This window comes from Periophthalmus magnuspinnatus, chromosome 19, assembly GCF_009829125.3.
Source record: "Periophthalmus magnuspinnatus isolate fPerMag1 chromosome 19, fPerMag1.2.pri, whole genome shotgun sequence".
Taxonomy (NCBI): domain Eukaryota; kingdom Metazoa; phylum Chordata; class Actinopteri; order Gobiiformes; family Gobiidae; genus Periophthalmus; species Periophthalmus magnuspinnatus.
The window spans coordinates 8,907,674-8,928,353 of NC_047144.1; the positions used below are offsets into that span (position 1 = coordinate 8,907,674).

General features: G+C 37.8%; 2 protein-coding genes across 2 annotated transcripts in view; one reads left to right on the forward strand and one right to left on the reverse strand.

Moving 5' to 3' along the window:
- The window catches only part of afap1l2 (actin filament associated protein 1-like 2), a 42,203-nt gene that overhangs the window by 6,314 nt on the left and 15,209 nt on the right, over window positions 1-20,680 (forward strand). The window contains exons 2-5 of the mRNA XM_033984751.2: window positions 4,404-4,532; window positions 8,561-8,614; window positions 10,042-10,133; window positions 17,313-17,421. Of these exons, the coding sequence (XP_033840642.1) occupies window positions 4,404-4,532; window positions 8,561-8,614; window positions 10,042-10,133; window positions 17,313-17,421 (384 nt within the window). The remainder of the gene's footprint in view (window positions 1-4,403; window positions 4,533-8,560; window positions 8,615-10,041; window positions 10,134-17,312; window positions 17,422-20,680) is intronic.
- LOC117387283 (kelch repeat and BTB domain-containing protein 13) lies at window positions 11,794-13,490 on the reverse strand. The gene has a single exon (XM_033984752.2). The coding sequence runs from the start codon at window positions 13,363-13,365 to the stop codon at window positions 11,848-11,850; it is 1,518 nt and encodes a 505-aa protein (XP_033840643.1). The 5' UTR covers window positions 13,366-13,490; the 3' UTR covers window positions 11,794-11,847.

A 20,680-nucleotide genomic window follows, 5' to 3' on the forward strand; every position in this document is an offset into this window, starting at 1 on the left:
GCAGTTAGCGTTATAGCTCATTTAAGGTTGTGTCATTACTTAATCATTACAAATGGGCAAATTCCATGCAGTAGTGATTTGTTAGCAAAAGTGCCGGCTCTGCATTGTTGTTGCGTCTCCATTTCCATATGGTGTAATTAACTCAGATGTGTTTATTATTTTCAAGATTTATGTAGCTAATCGTAGAGTTTATAGAACATTATGAGAAGCATAAAGTAATGGACTGTAACGTTTGTCCATATATGTGAGGCCAAGTGTCACAGGGTCAGTCGGTGCAAATACTGTACATAATATAGTGTGTTGTTGTAAAGCTGGCCCTGGTAGTAAACAGCCTGGAGCGATTGTGAGCCAGAAAAATACCAAGAGAAACTGCGGCTTCAGGCAGACAGATGCACGTCCGCATTGGTCACAGTTGAGGTTCTCCACTTTTCACTGTTATTGTAACTTTGGGATAAATAAAGTGCAATCAAACATTTATAAATATGTGTAAAATGAAGTATATTGCATACACTCAACTTACAGCTGCTTTAAAGAATGCTTTGTCACTTGCTTGTTGTGGTATTGAATATTGAATGAATCTTCGCCTTTTTTATTACTATACTAAATGAAGAACATGTATAAGAAACTCTTAAAGGTGAACTATGTAACTTTTCTGTGGGAGGGTTGATGATGTTGTCTCCATGCTCATTATGTTAGTGATATGGCTGGAATGTGTCACAGAATGGCATTAAATGTAACTTGAATGATGGATCTACCTGGAAGACTGGGGGATTACACAGACTTCCCCTGCACTAGAAAGACAACATTACCTTATGCATACTTTTTATAAAACTTCCAGACAGCAGACTTAAAACTGAAAAGGGATAACAGACACATTTGTTATATAGTGGGGTGGATGTGGCAGTGGCAGCTAAAGAAAGCATGAGAGCACATCTGTGGTGCATCCGAAAATATCACATGATTCAGAGAAGAGAGGAAGGACCTCAGACAGGCCTGAAGAGCAGCCATTGCATTGCACTGGCTATTATTACATCACTAAAATATAAATCATAATTCTGTAAACTTTTATCTGCTGTATTTGTGAAGTCTACATCAACTTTTTTCCAACATGGATCAAAATCATAGACTTAAATGAGTATAAACAAATATCATTGCATCATGGGAACGGCTGTATCCTGAAGCATAAACAGACATTTGGAGATGAAGGAGTACTTTGAATATATCAGCATACCAGGGGTCTGCTCCACATATGCAACATCCAGTATAAAAAGTACAGAAGAGGCCAATATCACACCATGTTATAACTACTTTGAAAGCTTCAGCTTTACTGAATTCCACAGTTTAACAGATTGAGTGAGTTAAAATGAAACTTTCAGACTTCCTTGCCCATACAGCAGCTCTAACAGTAAATCAATGGTGTACAGTGTGACTTATATGATAATATATGTAATCATGATAAAGTCATATATTTTTGGATATGTAATCTTTGTGTTAAACACTCACAGCTGAAAGTGAATTAAACACTATTCTTATCAGCATTAGCATACCCAGGCCTTCTATCGGCTCCCAAATATCCATGTGAGTCAGGTTCTTTATGTTACAGTTTCAGTTCAACAATTAAGTAAAATGTCTTTATTGACATTTTTAATTGGATAAGTGATCACAAACAGATAGAAAGCAAATATAAATATACAGGGGTAGACCAAGAGGAAACAGTACAAAATACAAATTCCCCTTCTTGTATTGTTATCTTTATCTTAACTTTTAAAACAAACACTTTTATCTCAGCTCAGCCTCAAGAGAAGTGGTTTTGCAGTCTCAAAAACTCACCTCTGTTAACTATATATACCACCATGTATCATGCATTAACTGCTGTACTATGCTACTAATTTGGACAAGCCTACAGTAAATTTTTTGCCATTTGACTCTTGCAAATAATTTTCTCACGTAAGCCAGTGCACCGCCCTTGTGTCATTGAGCGAAACACTTAACCTACCATGTTTGAATATGAATGTAATATGTGAACGGGGGTGGATTAGCATTTATCCCCAAAATGTCAAAAATTTGCATCCCAAAGTTTGTTGAAAGAATAATGCAATAAAAAAAAAATGTATTCATTCATTACTAAGAATTCAATCCTGCCACATTCTGCCACCGTTACTACTATTGTGACTCCCAAACCTGTGTAGTGGCCTAGCTCTGTTGAATGCAATGGTTCCTGTATGGGTTAAGCTGTGGTCAGTCTGGATGTGCAGTGGGCACTGGTCCAGGCCCGTCGCCATAGAGACTGTGGCCCTGCAGCAGACCGCAGTCAGCTGACTCCGTTTCCCATGGTCCTCTCCTCCAAAAGGCCATCTGAGTCAATCTTTGCAAACACAGGAGGAGGAAAAGCTGGAAAAATGTTTAGATTTGTACTGATGACCTAAACATGAGTAACAAAACAATATGGAGGTTTAATCTGCAGCTTTGGAGCAGTATTATTGAAGGTGTTTTTAATTACTCCACTGATGTTTCTTATGTAGTGGTGCTGCCCAGTAAAAGTTGACTTAGCTTGAGTAGGAGTTCTTTTGAAAAACAGCACAGCTTGATACAGCTTCGAGGGAAAACTTACGTCATTTAGTGAGAAGGGAGGCTCACCAGGATCTCACACTTACCGTGCTGCAGCAATCTCGTGCGGTCTTTGAAGTCAGAGAAAGAGCGGAGATAAATATACTGACCCAGAAATGTTATGAGATAAGACCTAAGTATGACAGAGGACTACAAAAGGTCAGGTTTCTGTAAAATCTATAAATGCAACATATATTCTCTCTGAATGAATCCAAGAAAACATGAGGTAATGATGACGCAAAACTGTATTTTAATCATTGTGAAATTCAGTTCCAATTTGTCATGCTTTTTAATAGAATAAGCTGGCATGTACGCTTTTGTTTGTAGAGGTCGGAGGGCCTTGAAATTATCTTTCGATGGTCAGAGATGACGCTGGTTTGGAGTCTTTTGGAGATTTGATTGCTTTGCTTAGAAGTATAGCTGTACAGTATAGCTTTACACATACCTTTCTCCATTAACAGAAGCAAGTGATATGACCAGGCCAAGTTAAAGGTCACATTTGGGGAGAGGTGACTCTTCTCAACCAAAGCAATATCATCTCCATGGTGACAATCAAGTAAAAGATCCTCCTCCAGAAAAGCCCTTTCACTTGGTACTTTTTTCTGAAAATTGGGTACGGTTCATTTCATCCTGTTTAGTTTTGATTACTGATCAAAAAACAAACCAACCATGTGGAAATGCCCTACGAAGAATGCTGTTATTGGAAAATGTCTAAAATTATCTCTACAGGATTCATAATAAACTCTTCATGTTGTCCCTCACTGCTTTTTTTCTCTGTTGACAAAGTCCCTCTTGTGCATCCCCTCCGTCTTGTCTGTCTGTTGCATTGCATTGAGGCCCACTTTAGCAGGGCCCATTCACAGCACTCAGACACAAAGACGTCCCATACACAGACAAGCTCAGCGCTGACCCCTAAAGGATGTGTGGGGGCTGTGATCTCAGACACCGTGACCTCCCTCTCCCCCGCCGACTCCCTCTCTGGCTCCTCCCACTCCACCTCCCAGGTCTTGACCTTTGGCTAAACCAGATCTATCCCCCAAAACAACCTCACACTAAACAGACAAGTGCCAAAGAGCTACAACTGCCTGTCATAAAGTTTGAATGGCTGTGAAACGCTGCCAATAGAAAGTGCTCTGAGGAGGCTGTCTCCCATGTAAAATATTGGCACACAGAACACAGCTCCAAGCACTAAAGCTGAAGAGTGAGAACGCTTAACACTCGCAGCGGAAGTCTTCAAAAGAGGATTGTCCTTGCGGTAAACTTAAGCTATAAATTTGAATATCAACAATTATGTCGTCGCCCTCAAAAAGTTGAAAACATTTTGCTTTCTTGTAAGAGCTCCCCTGGCTCCACATCCATCAGCAAAAAGAAGCCTTGACATGCCTTTGCCTGGGATCATTTTCATATCCCACTCTGCTATGTTAGGAGTTTGTTGTTTTTTGTTTCCTATATGTAGACCTATATGGTCCCATTTTGAGGATGATTGACCGTTTAAAAGATTCAATATTTTGTTATGTGGTGTTATGGCAACCTGGCCAACCAGTCCTAACTTTCCATCATTCTGCAACTGAGATTGGATTGGGCTGGCTATGGGGAAATAGATGAATAAACAAAAAGAATCATCCCATTACAGAAATATATTATAAAAGATTGCATAATACCATACATGTGCTCTATCAAATATGCTTCCTCATAAGAAAAAGTGTGTAAATGTGTCTTTAGATTATACAAAAAGTTTTAAGAAGTATATTTAGTCCATAAAGTCTATACTAAAAGTTGCCTTCTTTCCTTCTTAGTGCTGGACCGGCTCCTGGTGGAGCTGCATCGCTTCCTGTTGATCCTAGACAAAGAGAACCTGAGTGGGAACGCCACAGTGCACAAGAGCATGCTGTCCGACCTGCTGCAGACCTACAGGGGACCTGCGGGTATGGGCACTCACTCTGACATTTCCAAAACTAAATTACAATGGAAAAACAGAGAGTGTTTACATCAGTGTTTATCAAATACTGCTGCATCAGGTAAAGTTTTTTCTCCATTGTTAAGGTAGTGGTGGTATTCAAAACAAGCAGGGGAGTGGGTGGAGAGGGTTGTTCCACTTGAGGTAATGATGAGTTGGTGGTAGTGATGGGTTAGTGGTAGTGATGGGTGGGTGGTAGTGATAGGTGGGTGGTAGTGATGGGTTGGTGGTAGTGATGGGTGGGTGGTAGTGATGGGTGGGTGGTAGTGATGGGTGGGTGGTAGTGATGCGTGGGTGGTAGTCATAGGCGATACCAGTGATTTTTGTTTCAATCCGATACCAAGTAATACTTTGGCTAGAATTGCAATATTGATCCAATGCCAATGACATTTGTATTAAAATGCATTGAAATTCCTCTATAAAGAATTTGACCTTGATGTAGACAGGTAATTTCTAAACGCTCCACCATAGTTTGAAATAATCTACAAATTAAATATATCTGCAGGTCAAGTAAAATAGATACAATGTATTTCAAATACAAATACTTTTTTTTAGCTATTTTTTTTTAGAAATTATAAGAATGCATTGACATGCATACATCAATGCATATATATATATATATATATATATATATATATATATATATATATATATATATATATATATATATATATATATATATATATATATATATATATAATATAATAATATGTAAAATAATATGTTGTTTTTTAATTAAATCAAATTGATTTACAATTTTTTCTTCTTTTTCTTTTTTTAACATCAATGTTTTAATGCTCTAACTAAAATGTATTTATAGCCTCAAATCTGGAAGTGACACATGCCCTTTCACTTTAAAACTTTATTTGAGGAAGTTTTTTTCGTACTTCCGAGTTCTGATGTGAGTGTTTGTGTCTGAATAATACACTTGTTCTTTCAATGTAAGCTCTCCACCAGATAACATCAGCTGAGAAATCAACATAATCATCTTATCTGCAGTAAGACAGTGGCTCCTCACTGTCTACAAGTCTGTGTTAGTGCCTACCACCAATCATTTACATACAGAATATTACCAACCAGCCCAAAAATCCATGGGAATCGTAATCAAACAAGGCAGGCACATTGTAAAAGACAGTTGTATTCTGAGTTCAAACCGCACTTGCTTTGGTTCTCACAAACTTGTAGCAGTAGCTTAATGTTTCTCCATGCAAGCTAAGCAACTATGTGGTCACTGTGATTTCTTCAATTGGATGAACAGAAGAAGTTTGAGGGAAATAATCAAAAAGCCATTGTGGCTTTATAAATGGACTAAGATGGTAATGTAATAAACGACTACACAAAACACTGAAGCCAAAATAGAGTTGTATGTTGACTTTATTGCACAAATGATCCCTAATAATTCATATCAAATGCATGTTAGTTTTATGTTGCCAAGCCAAGTGGACCATGGGATAATGATATATGGGCTGTTTAAGTATCCTGTCAACCTATTTGCTTTTCTTACTCACTGACTCTGAAGTTCAACGTGAAATTGGTCAAACATGTGGGGGGCAAAAGTGATTTATGATGTGATCGTGGTCATGTCAGCCAGTGCAGATGTAAGTTTCAGAACTAAAATGTCCCATCAGATAATAATCAGAAATGACCAGTTTGCATTGCTAAATTAATGCAAAAATATAAAACAAGAAATATAGATTTGATTTAGGCTCATTAGCAAGTTTTTTTTTAGAAATCATTATTGTTTGAAAAAAGTGTATTTTTTCCAAGGCAAGAAGCACAGTTTATTTTATGTGTTTTTGTTGTTATAAAATGGTAATGTGAGATTTGCTGTGGGTGGGGATAAGAGATACGGGAGAACTTGAAATTTTCTGTGTTCTCAAGTGAATAGTGTAACTCTACATTGCCCACACTGAGATTCATGTAGTAAACTGCTACACTGTAAATCTCCAAAAACAGAATGTTTTATTTTGCCTGGTCTCTACCCAAATTTGTGTGACCCACTTCTCTAAACAACCACTCATAACTTGAAGAATTCAGTGCAGCTTTTATACTTCCTCTGTCTTTCTCCCAAACAGCAGTCTCTTACTCTTTTCCATGTTCAGGTCCTGGACTCTGCGAACTTCCTTCTCTGGCTCCAAACTGTATTATTTTTCCAAAGCAGCACTTATTCTCCAGGGACGCTGACTTCCTTTGAGCAGCAAATGTATAAATAGCATTTTCAACTATTCCCCCAAAAATCTGTTTCCACTGTACAGGCAAAACATCGTCTTATTCTGTTTGCTTACACCCCCTTTGTATCATTTTCAAAGGGGGAATAATCTCAAGAGGTAGTTTGATTTCCTCCCTGAGTACTGTGGATAGTCTAAAATGCACTTGATCCTATTACAATAAACACCATGCCCTACGTGTACACAGATTTATGGGAAATTTGGAAGATTCAGACCATTTTTGTGACTAAATTTGAATATGTTCATTAGAAGAAAGTATTTAGTATAGAAATTGGGACACAATATAAGAAGCTCTGGCAAGATCGCATCGCTAGCATAAAGAGATCTGTTAGTATATATTGAAACCTGGCAATGTCAATGTATTTTTTTTAAAGCTCATTTTAATGATAGTGCTCAATCCTAAGAAAGTTGGGCCATGGCTACACAATGCTGACTTGATACTGCACAAATAAACATCTTTTAGTCAAATATTTGGGCCATTAGTTAGTTTATTTGGGCAGTTTTACGTCATACATTACATACATAGCACAAGAGGGATAGGCTAAAGGAATTGCTTTTTTGGGTCTTTTTTCAGTTTGTCTTATTTACAGCTGCAAGACTTTCAGTGTGTCATAAACATAAGTAATAGGTGTGTTAGTTTCAGTGTAGGTAACTCCTCTCTTCTGACAGATATAAGACAGTGTCCAGCAGCAATCTGACCAGAACTGAAGAAGTGGCTTGGATGAGCAGCGAAACATCTTCACTCTAACAACCTTTTTGTCTAGACAGATTTGAATTTTTCTTTTACTATAAACACAAGCAACTCATTTATCATTTATAGATAAGATATGATGTATTCACTCCTTATCCTAATTTTTTGAAATCATATAAATGTTTATCTATATTTTACAGTAACAGATTACTTCATCTGGCTGCCCCTGTTCATTTTCACTTTTTTGTGCTGATATCAATGTTTACTTTGAGCATAATAATAGCTTCTTATAAATGAAATCGTCTCTCTGTAATGTATTCTTCCATAGTTAGTGCATATTTGGGGGCAGAGGCGGGCCCTAGCATTTGAATGATATACTCTTATGGTCTTCTATAAGTTCAAAGATGTTAGTGACACAGTGCAGTATCTGTGCAGGGGAGGGTTTCTCTGACTAATGTCTTGTGAATGTCCACCCCAGTCAGAGTGGGTGTCAATGGGCTTGTCTGTTTCTACAATAGCCCACTTGTTTGAGTAGGGTTCAGCTTTAATCCTGGCCCTGTACTAAACATGATAAAAGTTTGTTTGGCACTTATAGTAGGAGGACTAAGATTTTCTCATTAGAAATGCCTCAGAGCAAACATGCATGAATGTATATATAGTCTGTCATAGTAAATAATAGGAAGAGGAAACAAGCTTCCTTTGAACAAACTATTTGCACAACAATGTATATATAGCCATATAATTGACAACATTTTACTTAAAATTACCCCAGTAAACCCAACAACCCAAAAATAAGAGTATTAAGAGTATTTGTTTAGACAAATAAAGAAAAGAAAGAGAAACTAAGCCTGCATGTTCAAAGATGTTTTGTGACTTGGGTGAATAATTTTGGTTTGCCTAAACCCGAAACTAAAACTGGAGCAGACCAGGGCTGGACAGGAACAGGACCAAACCAAGTCTACATAGGGGTCATAGGGGATCAAGCTAGTGTGTGTAAACATACCTTTAGTGACAAGTTTTTGAAAAATATTAAAGCAAAAGAGATGAACCGTAACCTAATGTTATCTTGTGTCACAGGTGGAGATGAAGAGTACATCTACATGAATAAAGTTGTGGTCAGCAACAGCAAAGGTATGACTTCTGCTCACTCTTTAGTAGTTTTATCTGAGCCACTAAAACATGTGTGACATTTATTTGCCAAATAATACAATTTTAATTAGAGAATAAAATGTGATAGATATTGTGCTAACACAGGTGCACTTACTGCGACTTTTTACCTGCTATACTACAGTACATGAAACCATTGTACAAAGAATCATCAGTCATTTTTGATGTTGACATTTTTGAATACATATTGAGACATGAAAACCCAAGATAACAGAATAACTCTATACATATAATATATTGAGTTAATGTATGTTGTTCCTAGCCACCTCCGGCTAGGAACAACATAACACATTTAATTCAATTGAGAAATAATAATTCCCTTTAGAGGAGTTTCCTTTTTATTAAGATTAAGTTAAACTCCCCTAACATATTGGTATTTTGGGTCAGAAATACAGGTCAAACACATTGCCCCTGGTTATAGCACTGGCCCTCTCTATCAGATGGGACAGAGGATTTGAGTGAGTGTCTGTCATGAGAAGGGCCTCCAGCAGTGATCCGAGCTCCCTCCTCTCGCTCTCTGCTTCCTGTGTGCTGCTCTGGACTTCTGTTGTGTTTGGACACTCCTGAAGAATGTGGTTTTGGTCAGCCTTAAAGTTCTCCAAAAAAAAACAAAGCTTTTGTTATAAAGACAAGCAGCGAGTTACAGTAAACGTCTCCTCCTTTTAGCTAGTTCATCTTCAAATCATTTATGAGTTGTTTGTATTTTCTTGTATCTATTCTGTAGAAGTATCTGCAGAAGTAGTTGTAGTAGTGCTGAAGTGAATGCAGGGTAGAAGTTGTTGTAGTAATGGTAGCAGCAGCACTATGTAAGTAGTAGCGCACGTACACATATTATTGTACTACTATTACTTGTAGTAGATGTTGTAGAAGTGATTATAAGATAGAAATTAATTGGTCTCACAAATATCTCATATTTTTATATTATTTTACATGTTCTGTATTACTGACCACTATATTTATCTGAAATGACTTCTGTTACAATTTCAAAACAGAAATAAAACCACTGATTTCCTGTCAAAAATGCAGAACTAATTCTTTTCTCCTGATGCATCTCTTCAAAATAGCATTTCCTACAGCTAGCTACAGATTTAGTTTTTTCTGAAAAGTGGTTCTTTGACAACTATGAACCCTGTGTGTTTTATATTTGCAAATAGGTATATAGCTGTGGGCGGGGATAGGTGATAGGTGCCAATGCAACTTTTTTTGGAGTACTCAAGCCCGATTACTCAAATGTGCTTGAATCACTCAGAATAAAACCCTGAGTAATCTAATGAGGGGGAAATCCGTATAAAATGGTTTAAAGCCCATAAAAGTACATTTTGCCTACTATGCCTTTTTTCATATAAACTCTACATTGCATTAACCTCTGTGTCCCTTCTTGTCTGACCCAGATGACAGAGCCGATAGCCTTGTGAATGGAAAAGCTGGAAAGTTCAGTCCAGTCCCACAGAAAAACCTCCCAGAGCTGCCTCCTCCCAGAACAGTGAGTGCCCACGGTGTGATTTTGAATGAGCATGGTGAATCATTTAGGACAATATTACACATGTTTCTTTGGTCAGTGTGGCACGGATAGAAGCAAGACTGACTCCAATAATTATATCATTTAAATAAACAGAGCACATGTTAAAAGTTGGTTAAATCACTATATTCCTTTAAACTGCCCAAAGACAAATAGGATTGTAATTGTAGCTGACAAATTGTGGGTTACAGGTCAAAATAAGGACATGCTAGACGACATTTAATTACACTTATGTCGTCAGTGAGGTTTTTAATGCTAGAACAATGCAGTCTTTTCCCACAAAGCTCAACTTCATATTGCTCAAGGGTTTCTGAAATCTATATCCCCCATAGATAGACATATGTATATACAGTATAATCAAATTTGATACAGTGAACCTTGAAATAAGGAGTAAGAGGAGTGTTTCACAAACTGTGGTTCAAACACCAGATGTTTAGGTCCAGATTTGTTTTCTAGTGAGTAGTACTATATAGAGTTTGAGTAACTGGAGATTAATGCATTGTTCAGAATTGGTATAGTTTAATTTTGTTTTGTGTTTTTAGTCCTAACTACTTATGATTTAGAAACCAATTTTGACTCCTACTGGGTATTTTTTAGGGAAATTTTACTTTGTCTTGGTGGTAATATGGGCAAACAACAGCAGAGATAGGAACAGAGATGTTTTGGTATTGTATTGACCTTGTTGAACTTGGGGAAAATGGTTGACAGTGAGAGGGTAAGCACATCCGGTTGGCGCTTTTGAACTTTACGCCCAGGACCACGGCCCCCCCCCTCCCCCCATCCCCCCATTCCCAATATAAACCCCTGCCACAGCTGGTGCTCATCAGGACGAATCCTAGTGTCAGCACTGATGCAGATGTGTGCAATATGAAAGTGAAAAACATTTGACTCCTCATTCAGTGTAATGTTAACTTTAGGAGCTTTGTGAACATTATACGCAAAGCTGTTACAAAATGCTTTTCGTTTTTTATATAATTGTATTCATATTTTCAGAAAAGGCTTGTGATGGACTTAAGATAAAGTGATAGTAAATTATGGTAGAAACACAGATTTTCCTACATCAAACACGGGTCTTTAGGTTTACCCTCAGGTTCTGTCATTTTTAAAATTGCAACATTGAAGCAGAGCCTTTGTAGAGGTCAACTTACAATTGCACATCTTTCTTAAAGGTGCAATATTATAGAAAATGGACTCTTGTGAGCTTTAAGCAATGTTAGAATGCTGTTACCTCCTCAAAAACAGACTTGGAGTTGTGTTTTGTTTCATTCACACACTGGTCTGTCTACATGTCCAAAGCTCAAAATACTCTTTTCCACCTTATGATGTCATGAAGTGGTAGTTTTCAAGTTAACAGTTACTTTTTACCTATTGTTCAGCAGAAATTGGCAAATCCAGAGCTGAAATTATCCAAATAATTCGAGTGAAGGTGTGTGGAGTTAAAAAACAACTGGAGCACTTCCTGTATCACCTCATGACATCACATGGTGGAACAGTGTGTTTGAGAGAAGAACACAGCTTAAATATGTAGGGTTTGTGTGAATGAAGCCAAACACAACTCCAGGTATGTCTGTGATGAGGAAACAACATCATAACACAAATTAGAAAATAGCATAATATGAGCCCTTTAAAAACAATTCTAAAACGCACCATACACATATTTGCATTGGCTATACTCTTTTCACAGTTGTAACACAGTTTCCATAAATTCCTCGGATCTGTCTGGCAAGGGCATTTCTCCATTCTCTCCCTGTGTGTTCGTCTTTGGGATCACTGGTCCTGTCTTGGGAAGCCTCAATAAACACGTCCACAACGATCCGCTTTTTGAAAATCCTTTCATTTGTCTGTGCGGCTTCCAACCTTCCCCAGTTATTTTATATTCAAGAGTTAGCATATGTTTCACCGTGAACACTGAATCACCTCTTACCATTGAGGTGAACAGCGCCCCCTTGCTGTTAATGTAGTGCCCTGCCAATGCCGTCCACTGTCCTGTTGTGATGTTGTAGCAATCCATAAGACATCGCAAGAAATCATCGCATGGTCCGTTTCGCATCACATACAAGTTGTCCCTGTGCGCTACCATACAGTGACCATAACTTTGCGGCCTTATCATAGTTGTGGTCAAGTTCCATTCATCTTTAGCTGGTAGATACTCATAGATATCAGTCGTATCCGGCGGTTTCCAGAAGCAAACGAACATCCTACGTCTTGCGACAGCACAAGCAGCCGATCCTACAGGTCTGGGTGCGGGTTGCGTAAAAGTCCATTGTTCTTTGTTGACGTCATAGCTTTCTGCGGTTGCAATAGTACGACTTTGTAGCTCACCCCCTATCGCATATAGTCTTCCCTCGTGTCCCAGCAAAGTAAAATTATACCGAGGCTGTTGCGGACCTGGTAGATCGGTCCATAATCCTGTTTCGGGGTGATAGCAAAAACTGCGGTCTACTGTATCCTTCTTATAACCGTAAACTCCACCGACAATGTACAATCGGTTGTCTAGTACTGCCACACCTGCCATGGACGTGCTACAAAGCGTTGGTAGGTTGGTTAGATGTTTCCATTCTTGCTCATTTTCATCAAGGTAACAAATGACCCTGAAGGAGTCATTTAAAAGCTCCATTGATGGTGTATGGGTCCCTAATGCGATATAAGTAGCCGGGGATAGTATTTGGGCATATTGTAGCAAGTTTTCCGGAAGTTGCGTTTCAGCCGCATCCTTGAGGTCTTCAAAAGCATCTCTAAGAAACAACGCTGCACAATGGGACACTGAATGCAAACCAAAAACATTTGACGTATAATACAGTAATAGGCAGTTGTCTGAATCAATTATGTCGCAGAGATGTTGAGCTAGCATCGGTACTTGCAAGAAGGCGGCACATTCAATAGCATCTATTAGCTCGTCTGGATCACTTAGAGAAGGTAGTTCGCCCCTGCACACCGCAAGAGCAATGAGGAAACCCCGTGCCTTCACTCCACCTTTTAAGTGCAGTTCTTCCTGGTGGCTTTCTACCATTCCAGACTGAAAGAGAGCTTTGAAGTAGTCGCTATATTTTGCTAGCATTGTCCGTTCAACTTTAAAGTAACATTCCTCTACCCTTACTTTCACCAGGGTTGCGTGGTCCTCTCCAAGTGCCCGATTAAGTAACCCACTTCCGCCGTGAATATCTTGGTTTAGTTCCGGGGCCTCTAGTCCTTCCATGATGCCTTAAATTCCTTCTTCTCAAATGACAAAGTTGTGACAAGCATGTCATTCAGATAGCCCAGTTTTTCCCCTGAAAACAGTCAGTAAATACAGATTTGCGGGACTCCCATTGCACCCGGTCTGCATAGTGGTCCCTAAATAGAGCAGGGCTATTGATAGCAACTGTGCCACTTGCAAGTGTCAGGCAGAAAAAGAAGACTGTTGACATACAGTCAGTTGCATAAGATGATGAAATTAAAGGGGCATCATGTAACCTTGGAGGGTGGAGGGTCTGATGCCTACTTGTCTTCATGGAGATGTTATTGCTTTGCCTGAAATGCAGTATGGCTTTAAGCATCTTTATATATTAATTTACAGGTCTTTAATATGCTCAAAAATGCTTTAAAAAAAGAGCTGACACACATTCCTACTGTGAGTGGGTTCACCTCTCCACAGATTTGACATGTAATTTAGCCTAGTGGTTTCACGCACTTTTGTTCAGTTGGGTTAATGCCAGAAGATTCCAGATAAAGCAATATCTCCATGAAGACCAGAAGGCAGCAGACCCTCCACCAGAAAAATGACACAGTGCACCTTTACACGCCATGTGACATTATCTTGCAGTGAATGAAACTAGCACCGAGCACGAAGTCAATGATGTCTCCTGGCCTATTTTTATAATGAAATATGAAAATGATCTACTTGAAGTAACCCAATTTTAGGACATGACTGACCAGTTGTGAACGATTTTATATCCTACATGAGTCGGTTCCCAAGAATGTAAACAATGGAAATTAAAAAAGTGACTTCAGTTTAATTAATTTTGGCTTGTATTTTAGAGCTATAGATTAGTATTACACAAATCCCAGTTCTGGTGACCTTACAAATCCAAACCACACTGATTATTTTTATCTGTACCTTCTCCTTTTAGTTCCCATCAGACTTTGCTCTTTGTGTGCAGTTCACTGTGCTAGAAGAATCTTGGCATGGGAACCAGGGATTTTCCATGTTTCTGGGTTTTGCGTTTTTTGGTTTCTTTTCCCACTCTTTCTCCCCAGCCCCACTACAACCACACCCCTGGAATCCCCACTAACTCCTCTGTCTCTCTCACCCCACAACTTTCTTATTATTTTCTGATCCAATCCAGTTACTCTGTTTCAAAGGAGAACATGCTTAGTGACCTGAGAATGTATTTATCTTCAATGTATTTTCAAAGTATGACACATGTTTTGCTCATACTGTTCAGGCCAGATCTAAGCTTTGACTTGGAAACATGTAAAATGAATGGACACTATTGAGATAACAGTGGATAGACATTATGTGGTGGGGGCTGTTTCTCAGGAATGCAAGACTTTCTGTTTTAATTAACAGCACATGCTTAAGTTCTCTCTGAACTTACATGACTCTTTTCAGAAGGGACAGTGCTAAAAATATGTTTTAAAAGCAAAGATATATTTCAAGCTTTTATTTTTTATTTTTGTTTTATTGTATGGTTGATCACCATAATTGCCCACGTCATGATGAAAATAACTTGTAATGTAATATAATAACTATAGTGCACTATAATGGCAGTCGGCCATGAGAGAAAAATGTGTACATCTATAGATACATTTACTTTAACCATAATTTGACTTTGACTTGACGGTTCTACGCCAAACTATAAATTGTCTCCTAGTTCTAACTGTAGTAGCATAAGTAGTAATTGTAGTGTGGTGGTGGTGGTGATAAAGAAAAAGTACTAGTAGATACTAGTAGTAATAGTAGTAATTGTTGTAGTTGTTGTATAAGACAAACAGATGCATTCTTCTTCCACCTTTGACACATAAATGATCATAAATTATTTATTTGCCCAACATTACAGCTTCATCTGGCACATACTAATTCGTTAATATATAGTTTTGCAGACATTAGCAGTATAGTAAATGCACACCACATGTATCGTGTGATAACTGTGACAGCATCTCTCTCACTGCTGTGTGTCTGCTGTTCGCCTGTTCTCTTTTCAGTGTCACTCATGCGTTCTAATCACACAAACAGCAGCGTGTCACACAGTCTCAGTGTCTGACATGACGCCTGGGCTTATTATGACGGAGACTTCATCTGCTCCCAGTTACAGGAAAACTGACAACTCATTTAATGTGATGGGAATGACATCAGCTATGGAGACTCCCACAGATAGCAAAATGATATATGACATCGCTGAAATATATCATATAAACAACCTATAATGATGCTTAGTCAGTATTTGGCTGAGTTAGAAGATGGGCTAAAAACACAATTGATACGCAAAGTAATTCAAAGCCCTTTACACAATAAGAAAGACATTAAAATCACATTACCAACAATTTAAAACATAAACAATCACAAATAGTTAACATGTCACTTCAATTTGGAACATCTCCTGAAGAGGAGTCTTGATGCCACAATATTGAACAATTACCGGGCAATCTCAAATTTGATGTTTTTGGGCAAAGTCTTCGAAAAAATTGTTTACCAACAGCTTACTAACTTTCTTCAAATTAACAACTCCTTTGATGTTTTCCAGTCAGTTTTAGACCCCACCACAGCACTGAGACTGCTCTAATAAAGGTGACGAATGACATCTACTTGAACACTGATGCAGTCTTGATCCTGTTAGATCTGAGTGCTTTGACACTGTCAATCATGGTATCCTTTTGATTTGTGTGATTTGAATGTCTTTCTTATTCTGTAAAGCACTTTGAATTACTTTGTGTACGAATTGTGCTGTACAAATAAACTTGCCTTGTTCACGGGTGACCTGGGCCACCCTTGGGTCATGTATGAGCACAGATTTAAAATAGCACTTAATATTATTGTATTGTTGTTATTTTGTTATATATTGCTATTTCAGCTTTGTGCAAATCACAGTTGGGGCATTTTTAAAGGATTTTAAATATTTAAACTTTTTATCATGCTAGTTTGATCATATTCACACTCTTCTTCACTGCTCCAAATACAAGTGTGATCTTCACTCTTCAGTAACTATAGCAGTCTGTTTAGATTGAATGTGAAAATGGCTGTAAACTAGGATTTCAAAAGTTCACCAACTGTAAAAAATTGACATTTAATTCACTGCAATAGAAACATTTCAAAATATGTAATAGAGCATTATGACATAGGGGCAGCAGACAGGCTAATCTCCCTGCATCCGTGCTGTCTCCTGAAGATTCCTGATAAGTTTAGACTTGTTGTTGCTTGTTGAGAAGATTACACATTACATTATAGTGGAGAAACAGGATGGGACACTGTTTACTCGCTGATGTCACAGAAGGACCCATATGAATGCATTATGTCATCTCCTTATATAGAGATCTAGGTCCTGAACTCACTTACAAAGCAGACTGGTAGTAGACTCTGGTGGTTTTTCTGTACAAGGAAGTGGGAATGGGCAGAGACTCCTCACCACAAAGGAGACAGACTAACTTGATTTCAATTTTGATTTTGTTTCAAGTTTGTGGGGCCACACACAGTTTTGACTAGACTGCATTCTGTCCTGATCAGTGTGATTACAATGGGGTATTTTCTACACAGTAACCTTCAGAAGTGAGGGAGGAATTTTTGTTGAAAACTCCAATCACTGATGTTTTTATGTTTGTTATTTTAGTTTTAGTCCTCATTGCCATCAGGTTTTTGGCTCTCCGCCTTCCCAAAATGCCCTTTAGCAACTTTCCAAATCCAAATTTTTATATTATATTTATACAACCAATAGCAGCGCCAATCCTAAAATGGGCCATCAATATGTGTGGATGACATTTTTAGAGGGAAACAAACCTATTATGATGAAACATGGTGGTGTTTAGTTTATTATTGCTCAGTACAAATGAGTCTAACTCTTAGTGTCCAAGTTTAGCTACTGTCTCCATGGTGATGTTATTAATGTTGTAATGTCTTGCATATTATTTCTTGATGAACATGTTATGATTTATAAGTTTTGTCTTTTTCAGGGTGTAATAGGCCGAGAGCCGTTCCCCTTACCCCCACTTCCTACTTCAACCATGGACACGTCAGAGAGCTACTACGAGGAGGCCCAGCCGTATGAAGAAGCTCTCAATGGTAAGGAGACACTACATACAGATAGAATGTAATACTGAAATGCTTTGAAGGAACCTTTTGCTATTCATGGGACTTTTTTTGTATCGGATCAACAAAAAAGTTCCTTCAATTGCAAAAGGTCCATAGTTTGTGGGTTTATTTATTTACAGTAAGGTACATTATGTAATTTTTCCAGTGGGTGATCCACTACCATGGAAATATAATTGATTTGCCAGGAATGTTTCACAGAATGGCATTAAACCTAAACTTTAACATGCATTTATTCAATTAAGAGCTAAAAATACATTCATTCTTATACATTCTTATAGTGAGTGGAGTCACCTGTAGCTTGCTTGGTGCTGTCTCATGCTTGTGTCTATGAAGTAGATACATTTGAAGCCATACTGTGGAACATTTTAGACAAAGCAATAAAATCTACATGATGACCAAAAGGTGATGAGAAAAGTTACATAACGGTTCAGTGTGGTTACAAATCTACAATAAGCACATCTGATGTTCAGCAGGTTTTAGCCATGCATTTTGACCATACATACACAGAGTATTTATAAATCCCACTTTAACAAGCAAGTGTGTATATGTGATGTTTATATAAGGAAAATGTGGTAGGAGTTCACTAGAACCATGATGGCACTTCTCGACCATGTGGTGACAAAGCACGTCTTTAAAGACTAAACCACAGTCAATATGAAAGTGTGTCTGCTATTCTCATTTATTCTGTCGCCGGCTTCTTTAATTGTTGGCAAGGAAATATAGCAACTCAAGGTGACTGAGGTGATTTCCTGTTTACACTTATGATAACAGCTCTCAACTTTTGACCTAATGCCTTTAGTCAAGATGCAGCAAGTTCACACATGCTCGAGACCACAAAGTAGGAGGAAAGTTGAAGTTGAGAGTAAAAAAAAAAAAAAAAAAACAAGAAAAAAAATTGTTCTGTGCTCAGACAGAGGACTCAAAACAAACACATTATGGAATTTGGAGTTGCAGCATCTCCATATCCGTACAATCAACAAAATGAACAGGATATTGGCTATGTGAATTGTTCCACGTCAAATGGACCTTATTGGTAATGGCTTGACAGTTTAGAAGTCATTGGAGGACCTTGAAGTTAATTTTAGATTAAATTTTAGTATTTATTTTATTCAATTTCAGACATTTTATTATTACCAATTTATATAGATGTGTTACCGCCATGACAACTGTCAGTGCATTTTGTGTTTGTGTGTGTGTTTATGTGTGATATAGACTCCATCTGTCAAAATGAATGCCATTATTTTGCACATTTAACTGAAAAATTTAAAATTTTATTTGGCAGCTTTTGTTTGAACAATTGGTACTGTGTGTTTATTCTATTTTGGATATTTATTGTAGCTGCTGAATCATTTCTCTTGAGGACCAATACTGTTCTGACTCTGAAATTATTATAGGTAAACCTTCTGATTAATAAATTTTTAATTTTATTTACTATATCAACTTATCGTTCAATGTATAAAAGCTGGAGCAATATTTTTTGTGGGGTCAATATTTATAGTGTGTACTTTTTCTTTGCAGTACTGGAAAATTTCTGGTTATTTTTTGGCAATATGATAACTATGACACATTACAGATGCAAACTAAATATTAAAGTGTTTAATTTTGCTGTTTATTGTAGCTCATGTTTTTGTTTTGTTTTTTATAATACTGCAGATTTTGAATAGATTTTGTGGTTTAAATACTGTATGCACTTGTTGGGTTGTTGTGTCAGTGATATAAATTAGTTTCCGTATTATCCATAGACTCTCTATATAAATGGACACATCTAACCTGCTAGTCGCCACATTTCAAATAGGAAGTGATCATGGGCGCGCTTCCGACTCCATCAACTCCAGTTCACAAAAATTGTCACTCCTCTCTCTGTAACTGCCGCAGTGAGCCTCGTCATTTTGATTTTAAAATGTTCATATTAACCCTGTCTACATGAGGTATTTTTATTTCACTATTGTGTCTGTAAATCAACATATGAACATTAATAACAGAGGAATCAGGCGCCTTCTTTCACTGAGGTCACTTCTGCTAGCTTTAGTAACAGGTTTCATTGACAGCATTGCTAAGCACCTGCTCTGTGCCAAACCAGCGGGCGCACAGGAAAAGACCATCAGCCTGAATTTGAAATATGGAACTCAGCTCTAAATTCGCCCCATAACTGCTCGCCTGGATGAGCTTGAACGCTATGGGTGACGGCACACTGACTTAGTCGACTTCTTTATACAGTCTATACAGTCTTTTTATAGTCAGTATTATCATTTATCACCTATATTTACTCTGCAATTTTACTGCAATCATGACAGGCCTAGTTTTGCCTCATTTCTTCTGTTCACTTTGATCTTGCCTGATGTGACTTCTTTTTTCATTGTATATGTCATGCTTTATTGCTGCATTTGTCTTTTCTCCTCTTTGCGCTCGGACTGGTCTTTGACAGATGTGGACCTTCTCTCTTCCTCCTGGTTGAGAGGCCTGAGCTCGGACAGCATGGTGTATGCAGTGATCTCCCGGGGTACCCTCCTCTCCTCTTGGGCATGTGTGAATGGGTGTAAACTGTGGCATGCTTTGGCCTTGCGGTTGCCAAGGACACAGGTCCAGAATGTGGATGGTCAAATCAGCACGTTTCCCTGTGTGTGTGTTATAGTGCATTTAATGAAACAAACAACTCAAGAGGCCCCTTGTTTCTCACTCTCACAGGTGGAGAACAACTTGTCTTTACTTAAGTATGATGTATGAAGTAGGTAGGCCTGTATGATTACTTTTATTTCAGCTTTTGAATAGGCTATTCATGAGTTTCAGCTTCATGTTTTAGGTGACATTTTCATCTGTCAAAGTTTATTATAGAGCACTTTACACTAACACAGAGAAGGCCAAAGTGCTTAACAAGAACACTGAAAAAAGATTTTTTGAACTTTTCACAATTTGAAAGATATAATCTTTTGTTTTTAAATAGTTAATTGCTATGGTAACTATGGAAATACAGAATATTGTTTTTCATAGTATTAGAAGTGTCCTTTCAAATCACTTTAAATGATCTTTTACTTCATTGGTGGAAATTATATATTATATATAATTGCATTTTTTTTTTTTTTTTCCTGGCATCCGTCAAGTTTTTATCTGAGCATCTGCTAAAACCATAAAGAAAAAATAGTAACATTATCATCATATAGGGACTCAGTTCACATGTACCTCTTCCACTGCTGTTTTTTCTGCTTGCTGTTTTATCTTTGCTGGTCTTTTG

Excerpts from the sequence above, each read along its gene's own strand:
- LOC117387283 (XM_033984752.2), bottom strand. The coding sequence starts at position 13,365 with ATGGAAGGACTAGAGGCCCCGGAACTAAACCAAGATATTCACGGCGGA.